This window comes from Oryx dammah, unplaced genomic scaffold, assembly GCF_014754425.2.
Source record: "Oryx dammah isolate SB20612 unplaced genomic scaffold, SCBI_Odam_1.1 HiC_scaffold_25, whole genome shotgun sequence".
In the NCBI taxonomy this organism is placed as follows: domain Eukaryota; kingdom Metazoa; phylum Chordata; class Mammalia; order Artiodactyla; family Bovidae; genus Oryx; species Oryx dammah.
Window position 1 is genome coordinate 87,091,018 of NW_024070209.1, and position 20,735 is coordinate 87,111,752.

General features: G+C 45.4%; 3 protein-coding genes across 8 annotated transcripts in view; 1 reads left to right on the forward strand and 2 right to left on the reverse strand.

The window, feature by feature from the left end:
• Window positions 1-756, reverse strand: part of CPSF3 (cleavage and polyadenylation specific factor 3) — a 30,927-nt gene extending 30,171 nt beyond the window's left edge. The window contains exon 1 of the mRNA XM_040224957.1: window positions 485-756. Within this exon, the coding sequence (XP_040080891.1) occupies window positions 485-534 (50 nt within the window). The 5' untranslated portion in view covers window positions 535-756. The remainder of the gene's footprint in view (window positions 1-484) is intronic.
• On the forward strand, window positions 709-18,208 carry ITGB1BP1 (integrin subunit beta 1 binding protein 1). 3 transcript variants are annotated; one of them, XM_040224961.1, is made up of 8 exons: window positions 709-925; window positions 6,912-7,022; window positions 7,974-8,077; window positions 11,258-11,336; window positions 12,639-12,775; window positions 14,628-14,720; window positions 15,559-15,708; window positions 16,209-18,208. In XM_040224961.1, exons 3-8 carry the CDS (start codon window positions 8,006-8,008, stop codon window positions 16,278-16,280), a joined length of 603 nt encoding a protein of 200 aa, XP_040080895.1. In that variant the 5' UTR covers window positions 709-925; window positions 6,912-7,022; window positions 7,974-8,005; the 3' UTR covers window positions 16,281-18,208. The 3 variants fall into 3 exon arrangements, with proteins under 3 accessions (XP_040080895.1, XP_040080896.1, XP_040080897.1); XM_040224962.1 differs by having other exon boundaries at window positions 788-889; XM_040224963.1 differs by lacking the exons at window positions 709-925; window positions 6,912-7,022 and adding an exon at window positions 7,821-7,890.
• ASAP2 (ArfGAP with SH3 domain, ankyrin repeat and PH domain 2) overlaps window positions 17,201-20,735 on the reverse strand; it is a 156,203-nt gene continuing 152,668 nt past the window's right edge. For 3 of the 4 annotated variants that reach the window (XM_040224954.1, XM_040224956.1, XM_040224955.1), the window contains one exon: window positions 18,128-19,676. In XM_040224954.1, coding sequence (XP_040080888.1) covers window positions 19,602-19,676 — 75 coding nt within the window. In that variant the 3' untranslated portion in view covers window positions 18,128-19,601. Of the gene's footprint in view, window positions 19,677-20,735 lie in introns of all 4 variants that reach the window. The other variant, XM_040224953.1, reaches the window with a different exon arrangement.

A 20,735-nucleotide genomic window follows, 5' to 3' on the forward strand; every position in this document is an offset into this window, starting at 1 on the left:
CTTCCCTATTCCCGGAGAGTTTGAGCTCTGAATGGAACTCATAAGTTCCCTAATGTATTTCCTCTCTCGCATTTCGGCAAATATGAGTCCTGGAAGTTAATAAGGCACAAGTTTAATTCTTCCTCGCGCTGTCACAGCCTTATCCAGGTTGTCATCTCACCCTGCCATGCTCAGCATCCCTGGTTCCCTCACGAGTCGCCCCTCTTGGCCGTATACGAAAGCGCCCTGCGGTCCCACCATAGGCCCTCGCCCCCCTAACCCGACATCCTCTCCTCCCTTGAGACTAAAGAAAAAGCAAAATCCTATTCAACCTAGCAGGCCCCTTCCGATTCACAGTTCATCAAACCGCTGCAGCCGCAGAGGCCTGGAGCCAGGAGCTGGCTGCCGAGGCAAGCGGGCCTGGGGCGGGGGGCGACTGAGGCCAACCATCGGGTTCCCCTCCTCGCCTCACAGTCACGGCTTCAGTCCCTCTCAGGTCCCTTACAGGGGTCGGATCAGCAGCTGGTCACTCTCCTCTGCAGGAATCGCGGACATCTCAGAAGTCCAAACGGGAATGAGGAACAACAGGCCGCAGGAGTCTTTCTAAACTAGAAGAAAAGACACAGAGACCCTAAGACGGAAGAACCACCCCCGCTCCATCCCACGAGAGTACAACTTCCGTCATCTCGGCGCCCGCGACACTAGGCTCCTCCCTCCGACTTCCGGTCGCAGAACCCAACTCGCAAGGCTCCTCCCCGCCCAGGCTTCCCGGGACCTGAGGCGGGGTCCGGACTGCGCCTGCGCGAGGCTTCGGGGGCGGGGTCAGGTGGGCGGGGCTCGGGGGCCCGGAAGAGCTGGCGCTGGAATTAGAACCGGAGGAGCTGCCGCGGCTCCTCAGGCTGCCCCTTCGGTGGGTGTCTGACGCCTGAGCGCAGACCGCGCAGAGGTGAGGGCCCGGCGGTCGCCGCGCTCGGGCCGAGCGTGGTCAGGAACGCGGGCCTCGAGGGTGGTGCCGGCGGGGAGGCCAGCGACGCCGGGCGGATGGGTGGTGCCGCCGTCTCCTCAGGGACCCGCCTTCAGCGGGCCCCGGGTCCCGGGGGCAGCGCCAGGCGGGCGGCGGGAGCCGCGCAGCGGGCCTGGGCCTGCGGGTGGAGGCAGGGTCCTGGGCCGATCCCTGTCTAGGATGGGACTGCGGCCCCGGTGACGACGGGTGTGCTGTCTGGCCGGGTCCTGTTGGAAGACGATGGAGTGCGAACACCCGCTGGGCTGTTCCCAGCGCCCGGCCCTGATCTGAGCTCAGGGCAACGAAGAGCGGCCTCCTTTTTTTGTGCGGGATCCTGTCGGTTCCTCCGCACGCTGGGGTTTTCCCCGCAGCTCGGGGCTGGGGCTGTGTCTGTCTGTTGTGCAGCACTCCAGCAAGTGGCAGGCGGTCACGACGGCGACGAATACCTGGGGAGCTGGGTGGAGTCTGCGAGGAGCTTTGGCGGCAGCTCTACCGAGGCTCCAGATTTGGCCTCAATCGTATGAGAGTTGGACCACAAAGAAAGCTGAGCGCTGAAGAATTGATGCTTTTGAACTGTGGAGAAGACTCTTGAGAGTCCCTTGGACTACAAGGAGATCCAACCAGTCAATCCTAAAGGCAATCAGTCCTGAATATTCATTGGAAGGACTGATGCTGAAGCTGAAACTCCAATACTTTGGCCACCTGATGCGAAGAACTGACTCATTGGAAAAGACCCTGATGCTGGGAAAGATTGAAGGCGAAAGGAGAAGGGGACGACTGAGGATGAGATGGTTGGATGGCATCACTGACTCTATGAACAGGAGTTTGAGTAAGCTCCAGGGAGTTGGTGATGGTCAGGGAGACCTAGTGTGCTGCAGTCCATGGGGTCATAAAGAGTCAGACACGACTACATGATTCAACCAAACTGATTATTAGCCTTGTGGCCTTGGGCAAGCTGCTTAATAAACTTAGAGCTTTGGCTGCCTCATTTGAAAGGGGCTGTAATATTGCAACCTTGCTGGTAAGTAGAGAGGGTCAGAAGTACTGTATATATACAGCATAAGGACATTTTATATATATATATATATATATATATATATATATATGTAATCTTTTGTCACTTGGTAGTGTCTGACTCTGTTGTGACTCCATGGTCTATGGGCTTCCCAGGTGGTGCTAGTGATAAAGAACCTGCCTGCCAGTGCATGAGATGTAAGAGACAGCGGTTCGATCCCTGGGTCGGGAAGATCCCCTGAAGAAAGAAATGGCAACCCACTCAAGTATTCCTGCCCGGAGAATCCCATGGATGGAGGCACCAGGCGGGCTACAGTCCTTGGGATCACAAAGAGTCAGACACGACTGAGCTACTGAGCATGGACTGTTAGCCCTCCAGGCTCTCCGTCCATGAGATTTCCTAGGTAAGAATACTGGAGTGGGTTGCCATTGCTTTCTCCAGGGGATCTTCCCCACCTAGGGATCGACCCCTGGGCTCCTTCATTGGCAGGCGAATTCTTTACTGCTGAGCCACCAGGGAAACACACACACATACATATACATGTAGCTACCTCTATGTATTATGTATATGGCAGTGAGCACTGGGCAGCAAATAGTAGGTATTCAGTGTGTGGAAGTTGTCATCTGGGTATTATCTCACAAGAAAGTTCTCTAATTGGCTAGCATGACCTCTGTCAGCCTGTGCCAGGCATTGGGTATACAGAGATGACCTAGTCCTGGTCTTTGATGCACTCACAGTCCTGAGATAGTTACAAGTAGTCAGTAGCCGACTCATGCTACGATCAAGATGTGGAGGACCATCCCTTAGCCCAGCTTGGAGGCTTTCTAGAAGAAGTCTGAATTGAGTCTTGACAGGTGACCGAAGTTAGCAGATCAAGTAGAAGGTAGAAGGGCATTGTAGGCAGAGGGAACAGCAGGAGCGAAGTGTGGAAACAGGGAACATAATGCCTGCTGAGAACCTCAAGCAGCTGTGCATTCTTTACATGTCAGGTGAGTGTGAAGCTGATTGCGGAAGACGAGACTGGAGAGGTCGATGTGAGCCAGGTCATGTAGGACTGACTGTTCTTGTCCTGGCAAAGAGCCTTGACTTCAGGCTTTAACTTTTGAGGAGCCAGTGAAAGATTTTAAGTTGGTTACATGGCATCTGACTTGAGTTTTAAATAAATCATTTTAGCTGGAGCTTGGTGATAGATTTGAAATGGCAAGAAGTCCAGCTAGGACTGATACTGACCAGTGGTCTTAGCCTTCCCTAACCAATAGAAATTGATAAGAATCCAGTCAAGAAATTCAGGCAAAGCTTGGCCAGAGGGTAGGGGTGTGTCTAGGGGTCAGGCAGGAGGGTGGCTTTAGGCAGTTTGCCTACCCCTTTGGTGGTGGTCAAATTGCCAACATCCATTGGATCATCGAAAAAGCAAGAGAGTTCCAGAAAAACATCTGCTTTATTGCCTACTCCAAAGCCTTTGACTGTGGATCACAACAGACTGTGGAAAATTCTTAAAGAGATGGGAATACCAGACTACCTTATCTGCTTCCTGATAAATCTGTATGCAGGTCAAGAAGCAACAGTTAGAACCAGACATGGAACAGCAGACTGGTTCCAAATCCGGAAAGGAGTACCTCAAGGTACTCCTTGCTTATTGTCACCTTGCTTATTTAACTTCTGTGCAGAGTACATCATGTGAAATGCCAGGCTGGATGAAGCACAGCTGAAATGCCAGCTGGATCAAGCTGGAAGCAAGATTGCCAGGAGAAATATCAGTAACTTCAGATATGCAGATAACACCATCCTTATGGCAGAAAGTGAAGAGGAACTTAAAAGTCTCTTGATGAAAATGAAAGAGGAGAGTGAAAAAGCTGGCTTAAAACTCAACATTCAAAAAACAAAGATCATGGCATCCAGCCCCATCACTTCATGGCCAGTAGATGGGGAAACAATGGAAACCGTGACAGACTTTCTCTGCTTGGGCTCCAAAATCACTGCAGACAGTGACTGCAGCCATGAAATTAAAAGACGCTTGCTCCTTAGAAGGACTGATTTTGAAGTTGAAACTCCAATACTTTGGCCACCTGATGTGAAGAACTGACTTATTTGAAAAGACCCTGATGCTGGGAAAGATTTCAGGCAGGAGGCGAAAGGGATGCAGAGAATGGGATTGTTGGATGGCATCACCAACTCAATGGACATGAGTTTGAGAAAGCTCCAGGAGTTGGAGATGGACAGGAAAGCCTGGCGTGCTGCAATTCATGGGGTTGCAGAGTTGCACACGTCTGATCAACTGAACTAAACTGAACTTGGTGGTGGTGAGTGCAGGAGGCATGTGCAGTACCCTGTTTTTGCTCTTTAGAAGTGGTAGTTGGGTTTTTGGTCTTTTTGTGTCTTGTCCAGAAATTGCCCTAACTGCACATGTATTGTTGTTATTGAGTTGCTGAGTTGTGTTCTACTCTTTGTGACCCCATGGACTGCAGCATGCTAGGCTTCCTGGCCTCAATTATCTCTCAGAGTTTGCTCAAATTCATGTCTGTTGAGTCAGTGATGCTATCTTACTGTCTTCATCCTCTGTTGCCCCCTTCTCCTTTGTCTTCAATCTTTCCTAGTATCAGTCTTTTCCAATGAGTCAGCTCTTTGCATCAGATTACCAAAGTATTGGTGCTTCAACATCAGTCTTTCCAGTGAATATTCAGGTTTGATTCCCTTTAGGATTGACTGGTTTGGTTTCTTCACTGTCCAGGAGATTCTCAAGAGTCTTCTCCAGCACCACAGTTCAAAAGCATCAATTCTTCAGCACTCGGCATTCTTTATGATCCAACTGTCACATCTGTACATGGCTACTGGAAAAATCATAGCTTTGACTATATGGACCTTTTTCTGCAAAGCCGTGTCTCTGCTCTTTAATATGCTGTCTAGGTTTGTCATAGCTTTTCCTCCAAGATATATGTACATGCATGCACACAGTTATTTTCAGTTCCATATAGTTTCTTCATATTTTGTTGCTCAAGGAGGCATTTGTCCAGATGTAGGCATTGTAGCAAAAGGTCTCAGGACCCAACCTGTCTCAGGACAGGGTCCCTCTCCCTCGAAATGTCTCCTGGAGGCTGATGAATTCCTTAAATTGTATTCCAGACTTTGTGCATTTTTTATGGGTTAAGGATCTATCACTTTCATCAGATAATGAAAAAGTATTTTTATGTAACCATAGTCTAGAACAATGCAGGCCCTGTTTGATTCATGAAGGGTATAATCTACAGATGGTAGAATCACTGCGTCTTGGGTTTAACTGGATATGGGGCAGGAGGACAGTGAGGGGTTGGTGGTTTCCCACCTTATACCAGAAATAATGTAATTTACTGAAAGGGAGAGGAGAGGAGCAGGTGTGGAGGGGAAGATGGCTTCTGCTTTAGGCATTTCTGCCTTTGATGAGTCTGCAACATCCAAGTGGTATCTTTGGCCTCATTTTTATGCATGAATAATTCAGAGATGAGAATGATTTGCTTAATTAAGAACACGCATCAAAATAGTGGCAGATATCAAAGGCTTTCATAAGTGCTTTTCCCCTATAGCTCCTAGACTAATGATGAAGAAAGAAAGTCTTAAGGAGTTGCCAAGGCCTTATAATGTAGTGACTTTCCAATCATTCTAGTATTCTAGGGGTTTGAATAGATGCTTTGGGAATCCATAACAATACTATCAAATTTTTAAAAAATCATTAAAATTGATATATATATATATAGGGACTTGTAATGTGCTTAAATGTGCTATACAACAACATTTTAAGTGTAACACTGAAAGCAATCAGATTATGGTACTTTATGCTGCTAGGGTTACCCAGTTTTGGGCAGACCTTGGAATAAGGCTCTCTTGCTTTTTCTAATGGAAAGGTATCCTGCAATGGCGAAGCTCTCGTTGGCAACAGAGTTATCCAACAAATCACCTACCAAAGCTTTCTCAGTAGTCTCCCTCTTTTTACTCTTACGCTCTGTAGCTAGTTCCCTACCCAGCAGCCAGTCATCTTTCTAAAACAGAAATTTGATCATACCACCTGACTGCTCTTTGAAACCTTCCAGAGCCTTCCTGTGAAACCCAGAATAAAACCCCAGCTTATGCTGTGGCCTGCGAGGTGCTCTGTGGCTCTGCCCCTGTCCCTCCGCCTCCTGTTCTTAGTCATCCTGGTGTCTCACTGGCCCTCGTGTCAGCTGGCATCCCTCAGGACCTCTGCACTTGCCGTATGCTCCACTCACGGTGCTGCTTCTTCACGTCATGTCTGCTCCTGCTTCTCTCAGGTCTTAGCTGTCACCTCCTCAGAATGTCTTTTTTTCTGTCTCCAAGAGTCACCCCTTCCTTTGATCACTATCTCCTTAACTTGCTTTAGGTCCCCTTAGAGCAATTATTATTTCCAAATAATGTGTTTGATACTTGGTTTTCATGTTGGTCTGGCTACTCCCTGTAAAAATGAGCCCCCTGGACTTCCTGGGTGGTCCAGGGGTTAGGGCTCCGTGCTTCCAGTGAAGGGGGCATGGGTTTGATTCCTGGTGGGGGAACTAAGGTCCCACACCAAAAAAAATAAAATTAATTAAAAATAAATAAAAAATAAGCTCCCTGAGGTCAGAGACTTTATCTGTCTTATTCATTGGGGTAGTCCCAGCGCCTGGTGGGTGCTCACTGGCCACTGAGGAAAGAATGAATGAATGAGTTGGGTGTTCTTGCTCCTCCATAAATGAAGCAAAAATATAGAAATAAATTGGATGATGGGGCTGATCAAAATGCTTGGGCTCAGAAGTCAAGTCTAAGGACAGATGCTTGTGAATGGACTTGGGTCGGGGCGTGGGGTTGAGGAGGGGAGTATCTCCAGACTCACTGGGAGAAACTGTTCATTGGAGAGGGACCTTCACTGATGTACTCATTCTTTTCCTTCATCAGGTATCCTGTTTTTCTGTCAAGAACTGACCATGTCAGAGTGAAAGGAAGCTATCTTTGCAGACCGCTGTCTGTGGAACCTTTGAAGACGGTAGAATAGCATTCGATTCTCCAGTAAGCAGACTCCCTTTTCCCTCTGTAGAATCAGTCTTTAGTAAACATTTATTAGTTTCTCGAATTCATACATTCTCTAGAAAGATGGGTCACAGCTCCCTCATCTGTGACATGTGGATTCTAACCTCCCTTCTGTAAACCCCTTTGGGGGTTGGGGGCAGAGCCCAGCGGGCTACAGGACACAGACAGACCCTCAGAGAACACTTGGAGCCGACTCCGGATGTCTCCAGATGCTGTGAGGATTAAATGAGACAGTGTGAAAGCACTTGACCTATGAAATGTTTCTCTGGCCAGTTCATCATTGTTCAAGTATAATATGCTTGCTCCTATGAAATGGGCAAGGAGAAACAGTTCATTCAAGATCTACATAAGGCTGACTCTGGAATATTGAAGGTCACCTCCTTCCTAGCCTTACTGGAATGAGGCAAGAGGTAGCACCTGACGTTATTGTCATGTCTGCCTTTCCCTAAACATAGTAAAGAAAAATGCACCAAACCCCAGAGGCGTCAGTGCTTTCAGTTCTTGGCCCTGCTGTTGACAGAACAGCAAGCGGAGACAGTAACTGATCTCAGAATCTTGGTTGATAAACTAATATGTCACATATTTTACTAACGTCTGGGCATGATTAAAGAAAAGGCAGGCACTTGACTATTTTGAGACTAAATGACAGGTGTCTGGTACCTCTGATTGGTGCTTTTCATACTTCTAGAGATGACAAAAAGGTTCCTACCTTTCAGGTTCATTGGGTTAAAACTTTGTGATTCAAGAAAAGTATAAGAATGAAATAGTATCCAAATTTTGTGGGTTGGCGGGGAATATTTATGTTTTAAGGAAAAGGAGTATACCAGGGAACTGGGAGGAATTGATGGTTATTTATTTTATTCCTGTTATGTTGTAAAGGGATTTAAAGTTGTTTCTCTCCATATATCTAAACAATGCTTGCTCTTCCAGAGGGGTGCCTGCAGATCAAGCTATGGTGGAAGATGTTTCGGAAAGGCAAAAAGCGCCACAGCAGTAGCAGTTCCCAGAGCAGTGAAATCAGTACCAAGAGCAAGGTAGGTGGTGGAGTGGAGACCGCGGTCATAACAGTGAGAACTGTTTCTTCTGAGCGACGCTGCATGAAAGGTACTAAGCATGGCAGACCTGCTGATATTCTTCAAACTGGAGGTGTTTACATTCTTTTTTTTTTGCACACGATACATCCTGCATTTGATTTAATTTTATTTTGCTTTGGTAGATTTTTCTGAAGTCCTTAAATCCACTAATGTAGATGAATCAGGACCTGTGAGAGGTATCATTGAAACACTGGTCAAGGAAATTGACAGGTGGTCAAGGAAATTGACAGGCAATCAAGGAACCGGATGTCTTGAATTCTAGGGCTTGAGGTGTGTGTGTGTCATTATAATTCTGTGTCCACCATGGGGAGTGAGTTGGAGAGTGAGGCAAATGTGCTGATTTGAGTGTTCAGGGCCCTCAGAGTCCCGAGTCCTGGCCCATTGGACTAGGACTAGAGAACTGAAACTGAAGTCGCTCAGTCGTGTCTGACTCTGCGACCCCGTGGACTGTAGCCCGCCAGGCTCCTCTGTCCGGGGAGTTCTCCAGGCAAGAACACTGGAGTGGGTTGCCATTTCCTTCTCCAGGGGATCTTCCCAACACAGGGATCGAACCCAGGTCTCCTGCATTCCAGGCAGATGCTTTACCATCTGACCCACCAGAGAAGCCCCCAGGACTAGAAAGCCTTTTTAAAATCATTCTTCACCCTTGTGAGCTCCCGATTGTGAAAGGTGTCTGTGCCCAGAACCTGGACTGGGCGAGGCAGGTGGCAGGAGAAGAGCCCAAGGCCCAAAACCTCCAGGGGTTGCCTCTTGCCAGCCTGTGGGCAGTGCCCTGGGTGAGGATAGCCACACTCAGGGAAGAACACGCCACCACAGCCAGGTCAGGCGGGAGGGCTGAGCTCTCAGCGTGTAGCCGAAACCATGGAAACCTGACATTTTGGGAGACCTGTGCAGTCTGGGAATGGGACGACTACATTTTTCTTTAAGGCGTCTAAACTCCTGAAGCTTGTAGAGAATCACCTCTCTGTTACCTCAGCGTGAGGCCCATAGGCTTGAACTGGGCCCAGTTTCCTGTTTTCTAGTTCAGAAAACGGAGAAGGGGAGATGCATGGACCTGCTGCTGGCTGAGTCAGACCAGAGCTCGTGTGCTGATTCAAGGACCTGCCGCCCCGGCAGGGTGGGGGTGCTGGGGGGATGCAGGAAGACCTGTGCCCCCGAATGAGGTCTTACCCCCAAGTGACGGGGAGTCTCGTGTGGCTTCTCTGCAGGCCTGCAACTGTTAGACGTGTGCTCTAGGATGAAGTAAGCTTCTGCCCTTGTCATTCAGAACCAGGGGAAATAGGCCAGTTCCTCCCTTCCCTTTCTCCTTGCTCAGGGGGTCGCTAGGTTCTGGCCTTCTCCTGCGTGTGGGGGTAACTGGAAGCACAAAAGCTCGCTCTGTTACTCCCTTCCCTGAAGGCAGCCTGGCTCTGTAACAGCATCTTAATTCCAAGTCCCCTTCCTTCACTCTTTGAATATTCAGGTTTTTTCCAGGTTGTCAGAACCACACAAACATGATGATGACTCTCTGTGCATACAGCTCTGCTGTTGTTTGAAAGTGAAAGCACTCAGTCGTGTCCGACTCTGCGACCCCATGGACTCTACAGTCTGTGGAATTCTCCAGGCCAGAATACTGGAGGGGGTAGCCTTTCCCTTCTCCAGAGGATCTTCCCAGCCCAGGGATCGAACCCAGGTCTCCTGTATTGCGGGCAGATTCTTTACTATCTGAGCCACAAGGGAAGCCCAATGTGATGGTGACCCTCTCTATGCATATAGCTCTGCTCTTGTTGGAGATTCCCAGAAATGCAATTATTAAGAAAGGGAAGTAATAAAACTGAAGACTTGATACATCTTTACATTCGTTTTGATTCACTTATTAAACATATGAAAATTTGACTGTACTTTTAAAATGTAATTTTGATTTGAAGTGTAAAAAAGTGATTTTTTTTTTTCTTTTTGGCCAAGCCGTGCAGCTTGCAGGATCTTAGTTCCCCAGGGATCAACTCTTGGCCCCAGCAGTAAACGTGCTGAGTCCTAACCCCCGGACCACCAGGGAATTCCCAAAAAGTGATTTTTTTTTTTAATCAAAGGTTTTTACTTATTTCTAAAAAATTAAGTGTACTGAGTATGATTCTGTAGAACATACTACACTGCTGCTGCTGCTGCTAAGTCACTTCAGTTGTGTCCGACTCTGTGCGACCCCATAGACGGCAGCCCACCAGGCTCCCCCGTCCCTGGGATTCTCCAGGCAAGAACACTGGAGTAGGTTGCCATTTCCTTCTCCAATGCATGAAAGTGAACAGTGAAAGTGAAGTTGCTCAATAGTGTCCGACTTAGTGACCCCATGGACTGCAGCCCACCAGGATCCTCCATCCATGGGGTTTTCCAGGCAAGAGTACTGGAGTGGGTTGCCATTGCCTTCTCTGAAACTACACTGACACGTATGATTCTCTGAATTTTGCTCAACAGTTTCGTTGGTTTTTCTTTGTAATTCACATCACAGTTATTCTCTGGTCTGCCGCTCCACCTGTGTTTACCTGCTGGAGCCAGGTAGTAGTTGGAGGCATTGTGATACTGGGGTGAGGGTCAGGAGACGTGGGGTTGAGATCTGGGGTGACTAGACGTAACCTTGGGTAAATCACTTCACCCCTCTGCGTCTCTCTACTCATTGACTAAACAGAACACTCCTGCCTGCCTTCTGCACAGAGTTCTTCTTGGGTTCTGTGGATATAATGTGAAAGTGAAGTATAGATTTTCACATGTGATGTGAAACCTCAAGTCTCAATATGATGTAAATATCAACTCTCTTATAAGGCTTTAGAGGTAATGGCTTTAATTTAAACTGAAAGTGTTGATTCCAGACTTATTATTGTGTTGTGGGAAGAGCAGTTGGGATTATGGGTTTTTGTGTTTTTTTTTTTTTTTTTTGTGGGTTTTTTTTTTTGAAGTTTGCTATGGAATTTATCTTCAAAAGAATCTGTCACAGTCGATCTGCATGAATAACTGACCTGATTTTATATGTGTTAATTCAGTGATAGTAAATAAGTCATTTGAATGTTTGGTAAAAAACTTGAAAAAAGATGGTGCTTCTAATTATGTTTAAAATGTTTGTGTTTGTTTCGTTTGATTGTTATTTCTCAGTCTGTAGATTCCAGCCTTGGGGGCCTCTCACGGTCCAGCACGGTGGCAAGCCTCGACACCGATTCCACCAAGAGCTCAGGTATGGACAGAGGTGGAGTCATTTATCATCTCGGGCTTTTAACTGAAGTTCACATGGTTTTAGCAGAGTGGACAAGGAGTTCTTGAGTATTTGGGGTTTTCTTTCTCTGCTCTGTCATTTTTGATAAGAGTTCAGAAATGGCCCAGGATCTGGTGGAAGGTGGGTTGGGGTGAGGAACGGGTGGTGAAAGCTGCAGGAGCAAACTACTCATAATGGTTGTGGAGTGAAATTATGTGTGGCTACTTGGTAGTGACAGTTTAGAAGCTTTGTTAAGAAGTGGACTGGCGGAGGGTGAATTATTTTGGAGTTACATTGTTTGCGGGGGATAGGACAATGTCCTGCTGATTAAAAAGACTAAGGAGCCGTGTATCCAGAGATGTACCAGCTCGTTAACATCAGGAGCACACGGTTATAAGCAGGGGTCTGTCACTGGCCCTTGGAAACATTTATGCAGCCTCCTGAAAGAAACAGCTCTCTAGAAATCGAAAGGTGGCTTCTGACCCACCTGTTAGCTCGTGTCTAATTGGAAACCTACTACATTCATTTTGTTAGACAAAATCCTTCTGCTTTTGGGATCACAGACAGCTCAGTCCATGTGAGGTGGTGAGAGCGGGAGAGGTGTAAAAGGGGGTGTGGCAACAGAAGGTCTGTTGTCTTTACTTCCCGGTGCTTTGAAATATTAAACACATGGGCATCTTTGTATTACATAAACAGATCTAAGAATGACCGCATAGTATTCCCTTACTATGTCAGATGTTGTAAATCCTTTGTGATACCTTGTACTGGCTGGACTTCATGACACGTGGAGTTCTTCACCTGTTACTGTCTGGTCCTATCTGGCATTACTTCATTTACACTGGGGGAAAGCAAGCCTGGTCTTTTCTGGCTGAATGGGAGAGGTAGATCAGGTTTCCTGAATCAGGAAAGAAAGTTAAAGTTCCCATGGGAAAGTGGGAGAAGAAACCAAAAAACTAATCAAATGTCATATGCATTATAAAGGTGCTCAATCATTGTCAAGTTGACATTTTAGCTTTCTTTTTGATGAAGCAGTGAAGGCTATTAATACTTAATTTATTCCTACTGAGATTTTATATTTAGTAGATTGTGAGTCACTGAGGGAAAGGTTAGTGAAAATTCAAGTTCTTTTGCATTGCATCAAAAAGTTTGCATTTAAAATTTTTAAATTTTTATTAAAGGTTTAGTTCTAATGATTCAGTTGATTTCCTGTGTGGGGAGGGGTTTAAGATACTCTGTAACGCAGCTGTTTCTTTTGAAGTCTTACGATTTTTTCTTCACCTTTAGGACAAAGCAACAACAATTCAGACACCTGTGCAGAATTTCGAATAAAGTATGTTGGTGCCATTGAGAAACTGAAACTCTCAGAGGGGAAATGTCTCGAAGGGCCACTGGACCTGATAAATTATATAGATGTTGCTCAGGTAAAAAAAAGAAAAACTTTTCTCAGATCCTGGGGTGAATTCGTGGCTTTGGAGACTGACACCACTCTTCCAGTCTCTTCACTGCTTTTCCTGAAGCCACACTTTTATCACTGTTAAGGTGTCACTGAGCATTGTGGTCAGAGGAGGGACCAGGGGACTGAGTCAAGGAGGAACACAGGACTTAGTTCCTCCCTTCAGACAGTGGTTTTTTACTCTTTCTGGGGCTGATTGAGGATGTCTCTTTGTTTAAACGGGGAGCTGAGCGCAGTGAGTGAGTGCAACCACAGGCTTAGCTTTAGGACACTCTGGCAAGTCTTAACTGTGTCTCCATGGAACTATTTCCAGTTATTTGAATGAGCAATCTCATTCATGGTGTTGAACTCCCATCTCTCTATTCATACCCTGTCTCCAACAAGGATTGAGGTGAGGTAGGTTTTGATCCTGGCTGAGAAAATAAAAGAATAAATTCATCACGAAGGAAAATTTAGAGTGAAAATGAAGACAAAGGTGTCAGGTTTGTGCATAAAGTGTTGTGAGGTCGGTACTCTTAGCAGTGAAGGGAGTGGATGAGCTGGAAGCATGACGCTGGCTACAGTCAGTTGCTCCCCGAGTCTCTAGAAGATGGAACTGCCCATTTTTGTGTTCATGAACAAAGGGATGTCACTGCAATGGGAAGGTTCCCTTACCAAATCTGTAGAGTGTCAGTCACTCTTAAGATCATGTGGTTTCTTAACACATGGAGATGAGCTCAGTTCATATGCTGTTTCATGGCCTCCTGCAGGAAGTCTCCCTTCTGAGGGGAAATCAGCCAGTCCAATCCACTGTTGACCAGGCAACTAACACGATTATCCCAGCATTTTACTTTGGAATCTGTAAAGTCATTCCAACATCGTGCAAGCAACAACTAATAGTCTCCTGAAAGTTTGCTAATAATGCTCCCCCCGGCCCGCACCCCCCTACAAAGTACACTAGGATTATTTTCACACTGACGGGCTGCTCAATCTCTCACAGCACTGTAAAATTGGGCTTGTCAGAACTTCACAACTGACAGTAGCATTGCTGTGGATTCTTAGAGTTGCTTTACCCTGTGTGAGAGGTGATAGGCATGGGGGTATGCTTGCGTGTGAGGACCCAAGAACTAAGGTCGGTGGACACTGCTCATGACTGTAATTTCTTCAGTGCAGGCAAACGGTTCCACAAAAATGTCGACCATGTGGAACATCTACTGATGGTTGACAGTATTGTATTTATTTTAGAGAAGACAAGTCAGGCACACTAAGCAGATAAAATGTGATAATCTGCTAGGAAAACCATCAGGCATTATCTGCTGTCTTCCTTGCTTCTGAAGAGCTCAAAATAATGATGGATGTTTTCAAGAGCTGAAAAACCATTTGTCGAGCTGTATTTATTCACCCAAAGCCCTGGGACACTGGGATGAACCAGACATACATATCAACACCTGGGTAGGATATAAAACATTTGAGAATGGTTCTTACAGTGTGTTTCCTATTATTTAACGTGCTGATGTTACTGTAAACTTTGAAAAAGGAGCCTTCCATTTTTCTAGTGTAAATATATAAGCCCCACTGGTATCTATGAGGAGTGTCAGTTTACAAACAAGAACCATGGAGCACATGGATCTGAGTTCTGGTCAAATTTGTGGACTTCTTACTAAAAAAAAAAAGGTGAGGGGGTATTTCTTCTGCCTCTTTGGAGAGAAGAGGGCTGGGCTGTTGTGTGCCCCACATTCTTTAAAGGGTTTGGGTTTGCAATGGCCAGATGCTAAAACTGACTAATCAGAATCTAGAAAGAAACATCATTTTTTAAAATGTAATTTATTTTTACTTTAAAGCAAGATGGAAAGTTGCCCTTCGTTCCTCTGGAGGAAGAATTTATTATGGGAGTTTCCAAGTACGGTATAAAAGTGTCCACATCAGATCAGTATGTAAGTAATTTAATTAAAGGGGAAAGTGGGTTTTACGTGTTGGGGAGTTCAGACCAGGAATGCCCTTCTTGTAGTTAGATTTGCCCGTTTGCGGAGTGGTTGGTTTGTTGTCATTCCTGGCAGCTGGCCTTAAAAGTGACCAGTTTCCTAGGGTAGATGATTAGAGGCTTTTGCTTCTGTGTCAGGCCCAAGCCAGGGCTTCCCAGATGGTGCTAGTGGCAAAGAACCCACCTGCCAGTACAGGAGATGTAAGACACAAAGCTTCGATCCCTGGGTCGGGAAGATGCCTTGGAGGAGGGCCTGGCAACCCACTCCAGTATTCTTGCCGGGAGAATTCCATGGACAGAGGAATCTGGCTGTAGTCCGTAGGGTCTCAAAGAGTCAGACGCGACTGAAGCAGTTTAGCACAGCACAGGGCCCAAGCCCACCCCCACACCCCACCGCCCCCACCCCAAGCCCACCCCCACACCCCGCCCCCCCACCACCTCCCAACCCCTACGGCCCCCACCCCACCCCACCGCTGTTCCATCCTGCATTTTCAGCTTAAGACCCCACACCAATTCAGAGCAGCTGTCAGCTGGGTGTAGAAAACAGGGCTGTGAATTTAGATTGTCTGTTTTCTTAGAACTTAGTAGGAAGGCATGATTCTAAAGGCAAACTGGCCCCTAACCAAGCTCACCGGAATGTCCCTTTTGGTGAAAAACCTGTAAAAACTTATGTTCAGCTAGATAGATCCACGGATGGATACATTCTGTTTAAAGCCTCACGGTAAATTCTGCACTGGAAACTGTGGACATGTGAAGAACTAGCACGGTCCTTGTTGCCCTGACCTCTGCAGGACGTTCTGCATCGGCATGCTCTGTATTTAATCATCCGGATGGTGTGTTATGATGACGGTCTCGGGGCAGGAAAGAGCTTACTGGCTCTGAAGACCACAGATGCGAGCAACCAAGAATACAGCCTGTGGGTTTACCAGTGCAACAGCCTGGTAAGGTTTTCAGTCTCCTTGGTTACTAGTCTCATTCGTCAAAGCAAGTGGTAAAACCATATTATTTAGATTTTTCAAAGGCAGAAGAGATGCCGTCTGTCACGTTGTCTGATACCTGGCATAACGGGAATGTGAGTATCAGACAGCGGGTCAGCCAGCGGACCAGCCTACTGCAGGCTGTGAGCTGTTAGCCCAGAAGCAGCGCTTGTGCCTCATGAGTGAATGCAAAGCAGGTGAGCGGAAGCGGTGTGTCCTCCACTGGCAGCCCCGCTTTCCTGCACCTCGTGGTCCTGACTCGTGAGGGTCCCTCCCAATGGCCGCAGGTCCTGTGTTACCGCGTGCAGTTACTAAAGGCGCCCAGAAGTGGTGACCCAGGCAGGCCGTGTCCTGGACTTCCCCACACTGGCGGTGTGTAGGTTTACGACAGGTGTTAGGAGGGTCTGATCTAGTTGGGGAACAGACTTACTAATTCTTTTACTGTATCTTTTCACTTAATGTAGGAACAAGCACAAGCAATCTGCAAAGTTTTATCCACTGCTTTTGACTCTGTATTGACTTCTGAGAAACCTTGAATTCTGCAGTCAAGGGGGAAGTAAGCTTCATGTTCAGCTGTTTTCTCAATAGTTTGTTTCCAGTCTGCAGTGTTGAACTGTTAACGGAAATATGAGTGATCTTTTGCTCTCGATTTTCTGAAGAAAATGCAAGTGTATAAAATACCAGTCATTTGTTTTTCTAGTAAAATGTGTCTTATTTAACAGGGAATTAACTCATTGAAGTTACCTACCTACTGGGACTAAAAGAGCAACATCATTTGTTGCTTTTAGACACAAATCAGCCTAATGACTTTTATGTGTTACAGAAGCACCCTAGGTGAGTAATGAACATGGAGAACTTTCTGAGGAAGACCCAGGCCACCTGTCCCAGCACTGGCTGGTGATGCAGTCTCACCAGCTCGGAGCTGTAAGTAGGCAGAGGTCTGGTCCAGGGACCCACGAATCAGGCTGGTTTGAAACAGTGATGTCGTCAACTCAAGTCACAAAAAGGGAAACTTTAAAAGGTGTATTGTCAGGATAAGCTGTTAGCAAACCACAATATAAACCACAGTAATTATCTTTGAAAACCCTCAAAGATTACTGATCATGTTAGAAGTCATACACTATGAAGAATTTCATGTTCAGTAGACTAGGGTATTTTTTTTTTTTAAAGACTTTTTATATACAGTGCTTTACTAAAGGCTAAAGGGGGCTTCCCAGGTGGCGCTAGTGGTAAAGAACTTGCCTGCCAATTCAGGAGATGAAAGAGACATGGTAGTTCGATCCCTGGGTTGGGAAGATCCCCTTGAGGAGGACATGGCAACTGACTCCAGTATTCTTGCCTGGAAAATTCCATGGACAGAGGAGCCTGGTGAGCTACAGTCCATGGGTTTGCAAAGAGTCAGACACGACTGAAGCAACTGAACACTCAAAAGATTAAAAACATGAAAAACATCATGTCCGTTTAAAAGTATTTTATTTTTTTCCAGTCAGATGACTAGTTAACAAGAAGAGTAAACTTATTAAACATGCTCTAATTAGGACAATGAAAATAACTGATTTAGGTTATACAATATATACAGTTGCGCTGCAACTAGACAGAAATAATCGAGAGAATGAATTGAATATCATACATCTCAGATAGCATCCAGGCTGCAGTCGTGGTTCCCAACCTTCACACATCACACACTAACCGTTAGTCCGTGGACAGATTTCTGAGTCGCCATCCCTAGAGGTCAGACCTGATGGAGGATGGCATGCCAAATGCCAGAATCCTGCAGCTGAGGTCACAAAACGTAAACTTTAAATATAAATAGATTATCTACAGTGTTTTCCTTTTTCTCGGTTGCCTTTTTTTTTAATTTGCAAAGAGCAAATAACTAGGAAAGGACATCATTAGTAGGGGAAGTTGATATAATTTCTCCTCCGGCAAGAGTAATATTAATTACTGCACAATAGCACCACCAAATTGTAGACTGGGAAAATATTTCCTAGGTATTTATGTATGTAACAGTGACCCTGATGGATCAGTTTGGGACTGGTGCTCCACTGTTGATATGGATCAACTTTAACTCCTTATATAGCTGGCACCAAGTAGGCAAAAGGCTGATTGAGTATAAGGTACAGATGTGGGAGGGCTGTGCTAAAATATACATATGAAGTGCACTGTGCAAAACATCTGTTTACGTTCTTCAATCTATGAGAGAATTAACTGAATGAAGGGTTCAAAAACAGAAATGAACAATTAGTGAAAACAGATGTAGTGCTTAAAGAAACAAAGAAATAAAGACTGTAATTACAGATCTAACACATTTTTACCCGGAACTTTGAAAGGCAGAAAACGCAATTGCCATACAACATCATAAAACATTCCAGTTTGTTCTGTCTTCCTTTATAATATCAATGAAAAAAAACAAAACAAAACAATGAAATTAAAAAAAAAAAGCTCTACACTCACATGAGTCTTGCATAATAAAGACACGCTGCTTCAATCAAATGTACCATCTGCTACCGCTAGGTCGACATGCAGAAACAGCATCGTAGCCTTGCTTTCCAAGCCTATCCTTAAATTTACCGCTTTTGGTAAAAATCTAAGTGGGCATCACATGCCTATTTATTCTCAGAGAGCGACAAATTTTTCAACATATCTACTCTGAATCTTACGCTCACCATGACTAAGTAGAGGTATGATAGTCAAGTTCATTAAACCTAATGAATTTTTATTTTATTGTATATAACCTAACCCCTACCCCCCTGCCCCCAGTAGCTTAAGTTTAAGAATGATATGATGGACTTCAACAGGAAATCCGGATGTCTGGGGTTATTTTATTACCTGGGACCTACAGATTTCTGATATGTTCGTGATTACAAACAAGTGGACAGATTAAATTGCAAGACAGTGTAACTACCATTCCTGTTGGTATATTCTATAAGTACAAGACACTAAATCGAGGAAACGTTCTCTCGAGCTAGGAGGGAAGGCAGCGGTACACTTGACAGAAACAGTGAGGACTTGGTGACGGTACTCTGGCTGCAACCAGGGGGCTCGAGAAAGCGAATCCCAGGACACCTAAAGCGCATAAACTAGCTTGAAGAACCGTGTCGCAATCCGTCATCTTTAGTTTTCAACCGAATTCAGGAAATGCAGTTTTATACAATCTGGAGCTGACGTAGGCCATAGCAAACCATCTCTAGTTGGCTTAGGTGGGCTTGTTCACAATAGTTTACACACTCATGCAGGATACAATGACAGCTGCAACCTCACATACCAGGTGCTGGAAAATACAACGCTTACGTGTACACTCCCAAGTTGCTTTAAATGTTGGGTGGGTTTCAAAGGAAATCTTTCAAGGTATCTTTAAAAAAAAAGTCTTTCAAGGTGAACTGAAGCATTTTATCTAGAAAGTACAGGTTAGCTGCAGAATTGGAAAGCAAAAGTTTACTGGCTTTCTAGAAAGAATAACTGTGCTAAAGGTCACCGACTAAAGAAATGGGCCAAGAAAAGCAGGACGCATTTCTTCCCAACACTCAAAACTTATTTTGAGGTTCAGCTAATGCTGTAGATTCAGGCTTGATTATGTAGTTAAAATCACTTTTCAGAAAAAAAAAAAAATCACTTTTCAGTTCACCTCTTAGGAAATTGAGTTTTTCCTAATAAAAGTATAGCAATGTTTCATGAAAAACACAAAATATAAAAACAATTCATTGATATATATATAAATTGCCTTTTGAGTTTATAAAGCAGAACAGTGGCATTAGAGAAAGTGGATACAAGTCATGAAACAGGTTATCTGGCAAGATTACTGGTACCAAAAATGAAACAGGACATGACTTTTAAAAGTGTTTTTCTTCAGTAGCAATTCAGTCAGCAATAAAGTGCACAAAAGACACAGGAAATGCTCCCTTGCGACTCGGATCTCCGTCAATGTGGCCGATCTGAAATGAATACAAGGTTAGGTGGTTATAAAAATTCCAAATGCAAGGGCATTTTAGCATTTGGAGGGGGAAAAAAAAAGATCTGTCTGGAAGAACTTCTTCTGGGAAAGAATTACTTGGGTAAAACATCTAAACTGTTTTTTCTTCCACCCACATTTCAAACAGTCTCTGCCTACTACTCGGAACTCCTGTTCAAGGGCAGTTGGTGCCCTCAAAGATGCCACCACCACAGTCCTGGCAGTCTTGGAGGGCACACAGGACAGGGTCTGACCACCACCCCCATCTGTGTTTTTGTTTTTTTAATAGACAAAGGGACAGAATGTCAGAAGTTTGTGAGCTTCAAAGTCACAGAAAGTGGTAAACGTGAGGGAGCCCTATTTAAATGTAGGCAAGCATTTATAAGACTTCAGTAAACCATTCACTTTTGCTCTGGGAAAATTATGTAAGTTCTATATCAAGTCTGATCTCAATGATGTAAATTAAGTAGGTAAGTAAAAGTCTAAAAGAAAAGCACCAAAATTTAAATGTGTGTATGTGTGTGTTTTTTTTTTTTTTAATGAGTGGAGGAGCCCTGGAGGTTACGGGCAGCATTTCCATACTTGATACTTTAAAAAATATATATATAGAAAAACTGAAGAATTATCTTATTCTTTTGGCCACGCCATGCGACTTGCAGGATTAGTTCCCTGACCAGGGATTGAACCAGGGGCCATGGCAGTGAAAAACACCAAGTTCTACCCCCTAGGCCACCAGGGAACACCATGCCGTATATTTCTATTAAAAAAAGGCTGAGAGGCTGGCTGTGACTTCAGGTTTCCACTGGCCACTCACTGGGCTTCCCTGGTGATTCAGCGGAAAAAGAACCGGTCTGCCAAAGCAGGAGACAGAAGAGACCCAGGTGTGATCCCTGGGTTGGGATGATCCCCTGGAGAAGGAAATGGCAACCCACTCCTGTATTCTTGCCTGGGAAATCCCATGGACAGAGGAGCCTGGCGGGCTTCAGTCCATGGGGTTGCAGAGAGTCAGACACGACTTACTAAGCACACATCCACTGCTGGT

What these genes read in the sequence shown, in the direction of transcription:
- ITGB1BP1 (XM_040224961.1), top strand. Translation starts at nt 8,006, where the DNA reads ATGTTTCGGAAAGGCAAAAAGCGCCACAGCAGTAGCAGTTCCCAGAGC. An exon ending in CGATTCCACCAAGAGCTCAG is followed by an intron (nt 11,337 to 12,638) that starts GTATGGACAGAG and finishes CTTCACCTTTAG; the next exon opens with GACAAAGCAACAACAATTCA. An exon ending in TGTCCACATCAGATCAGTAT is followed by an intron (nt 14,721 to 15,558) that starts GTAAGTAATTTA and finishes TGACCTCTGCAG; the next exon opens with GACGTTCTGCATCGGCATGC.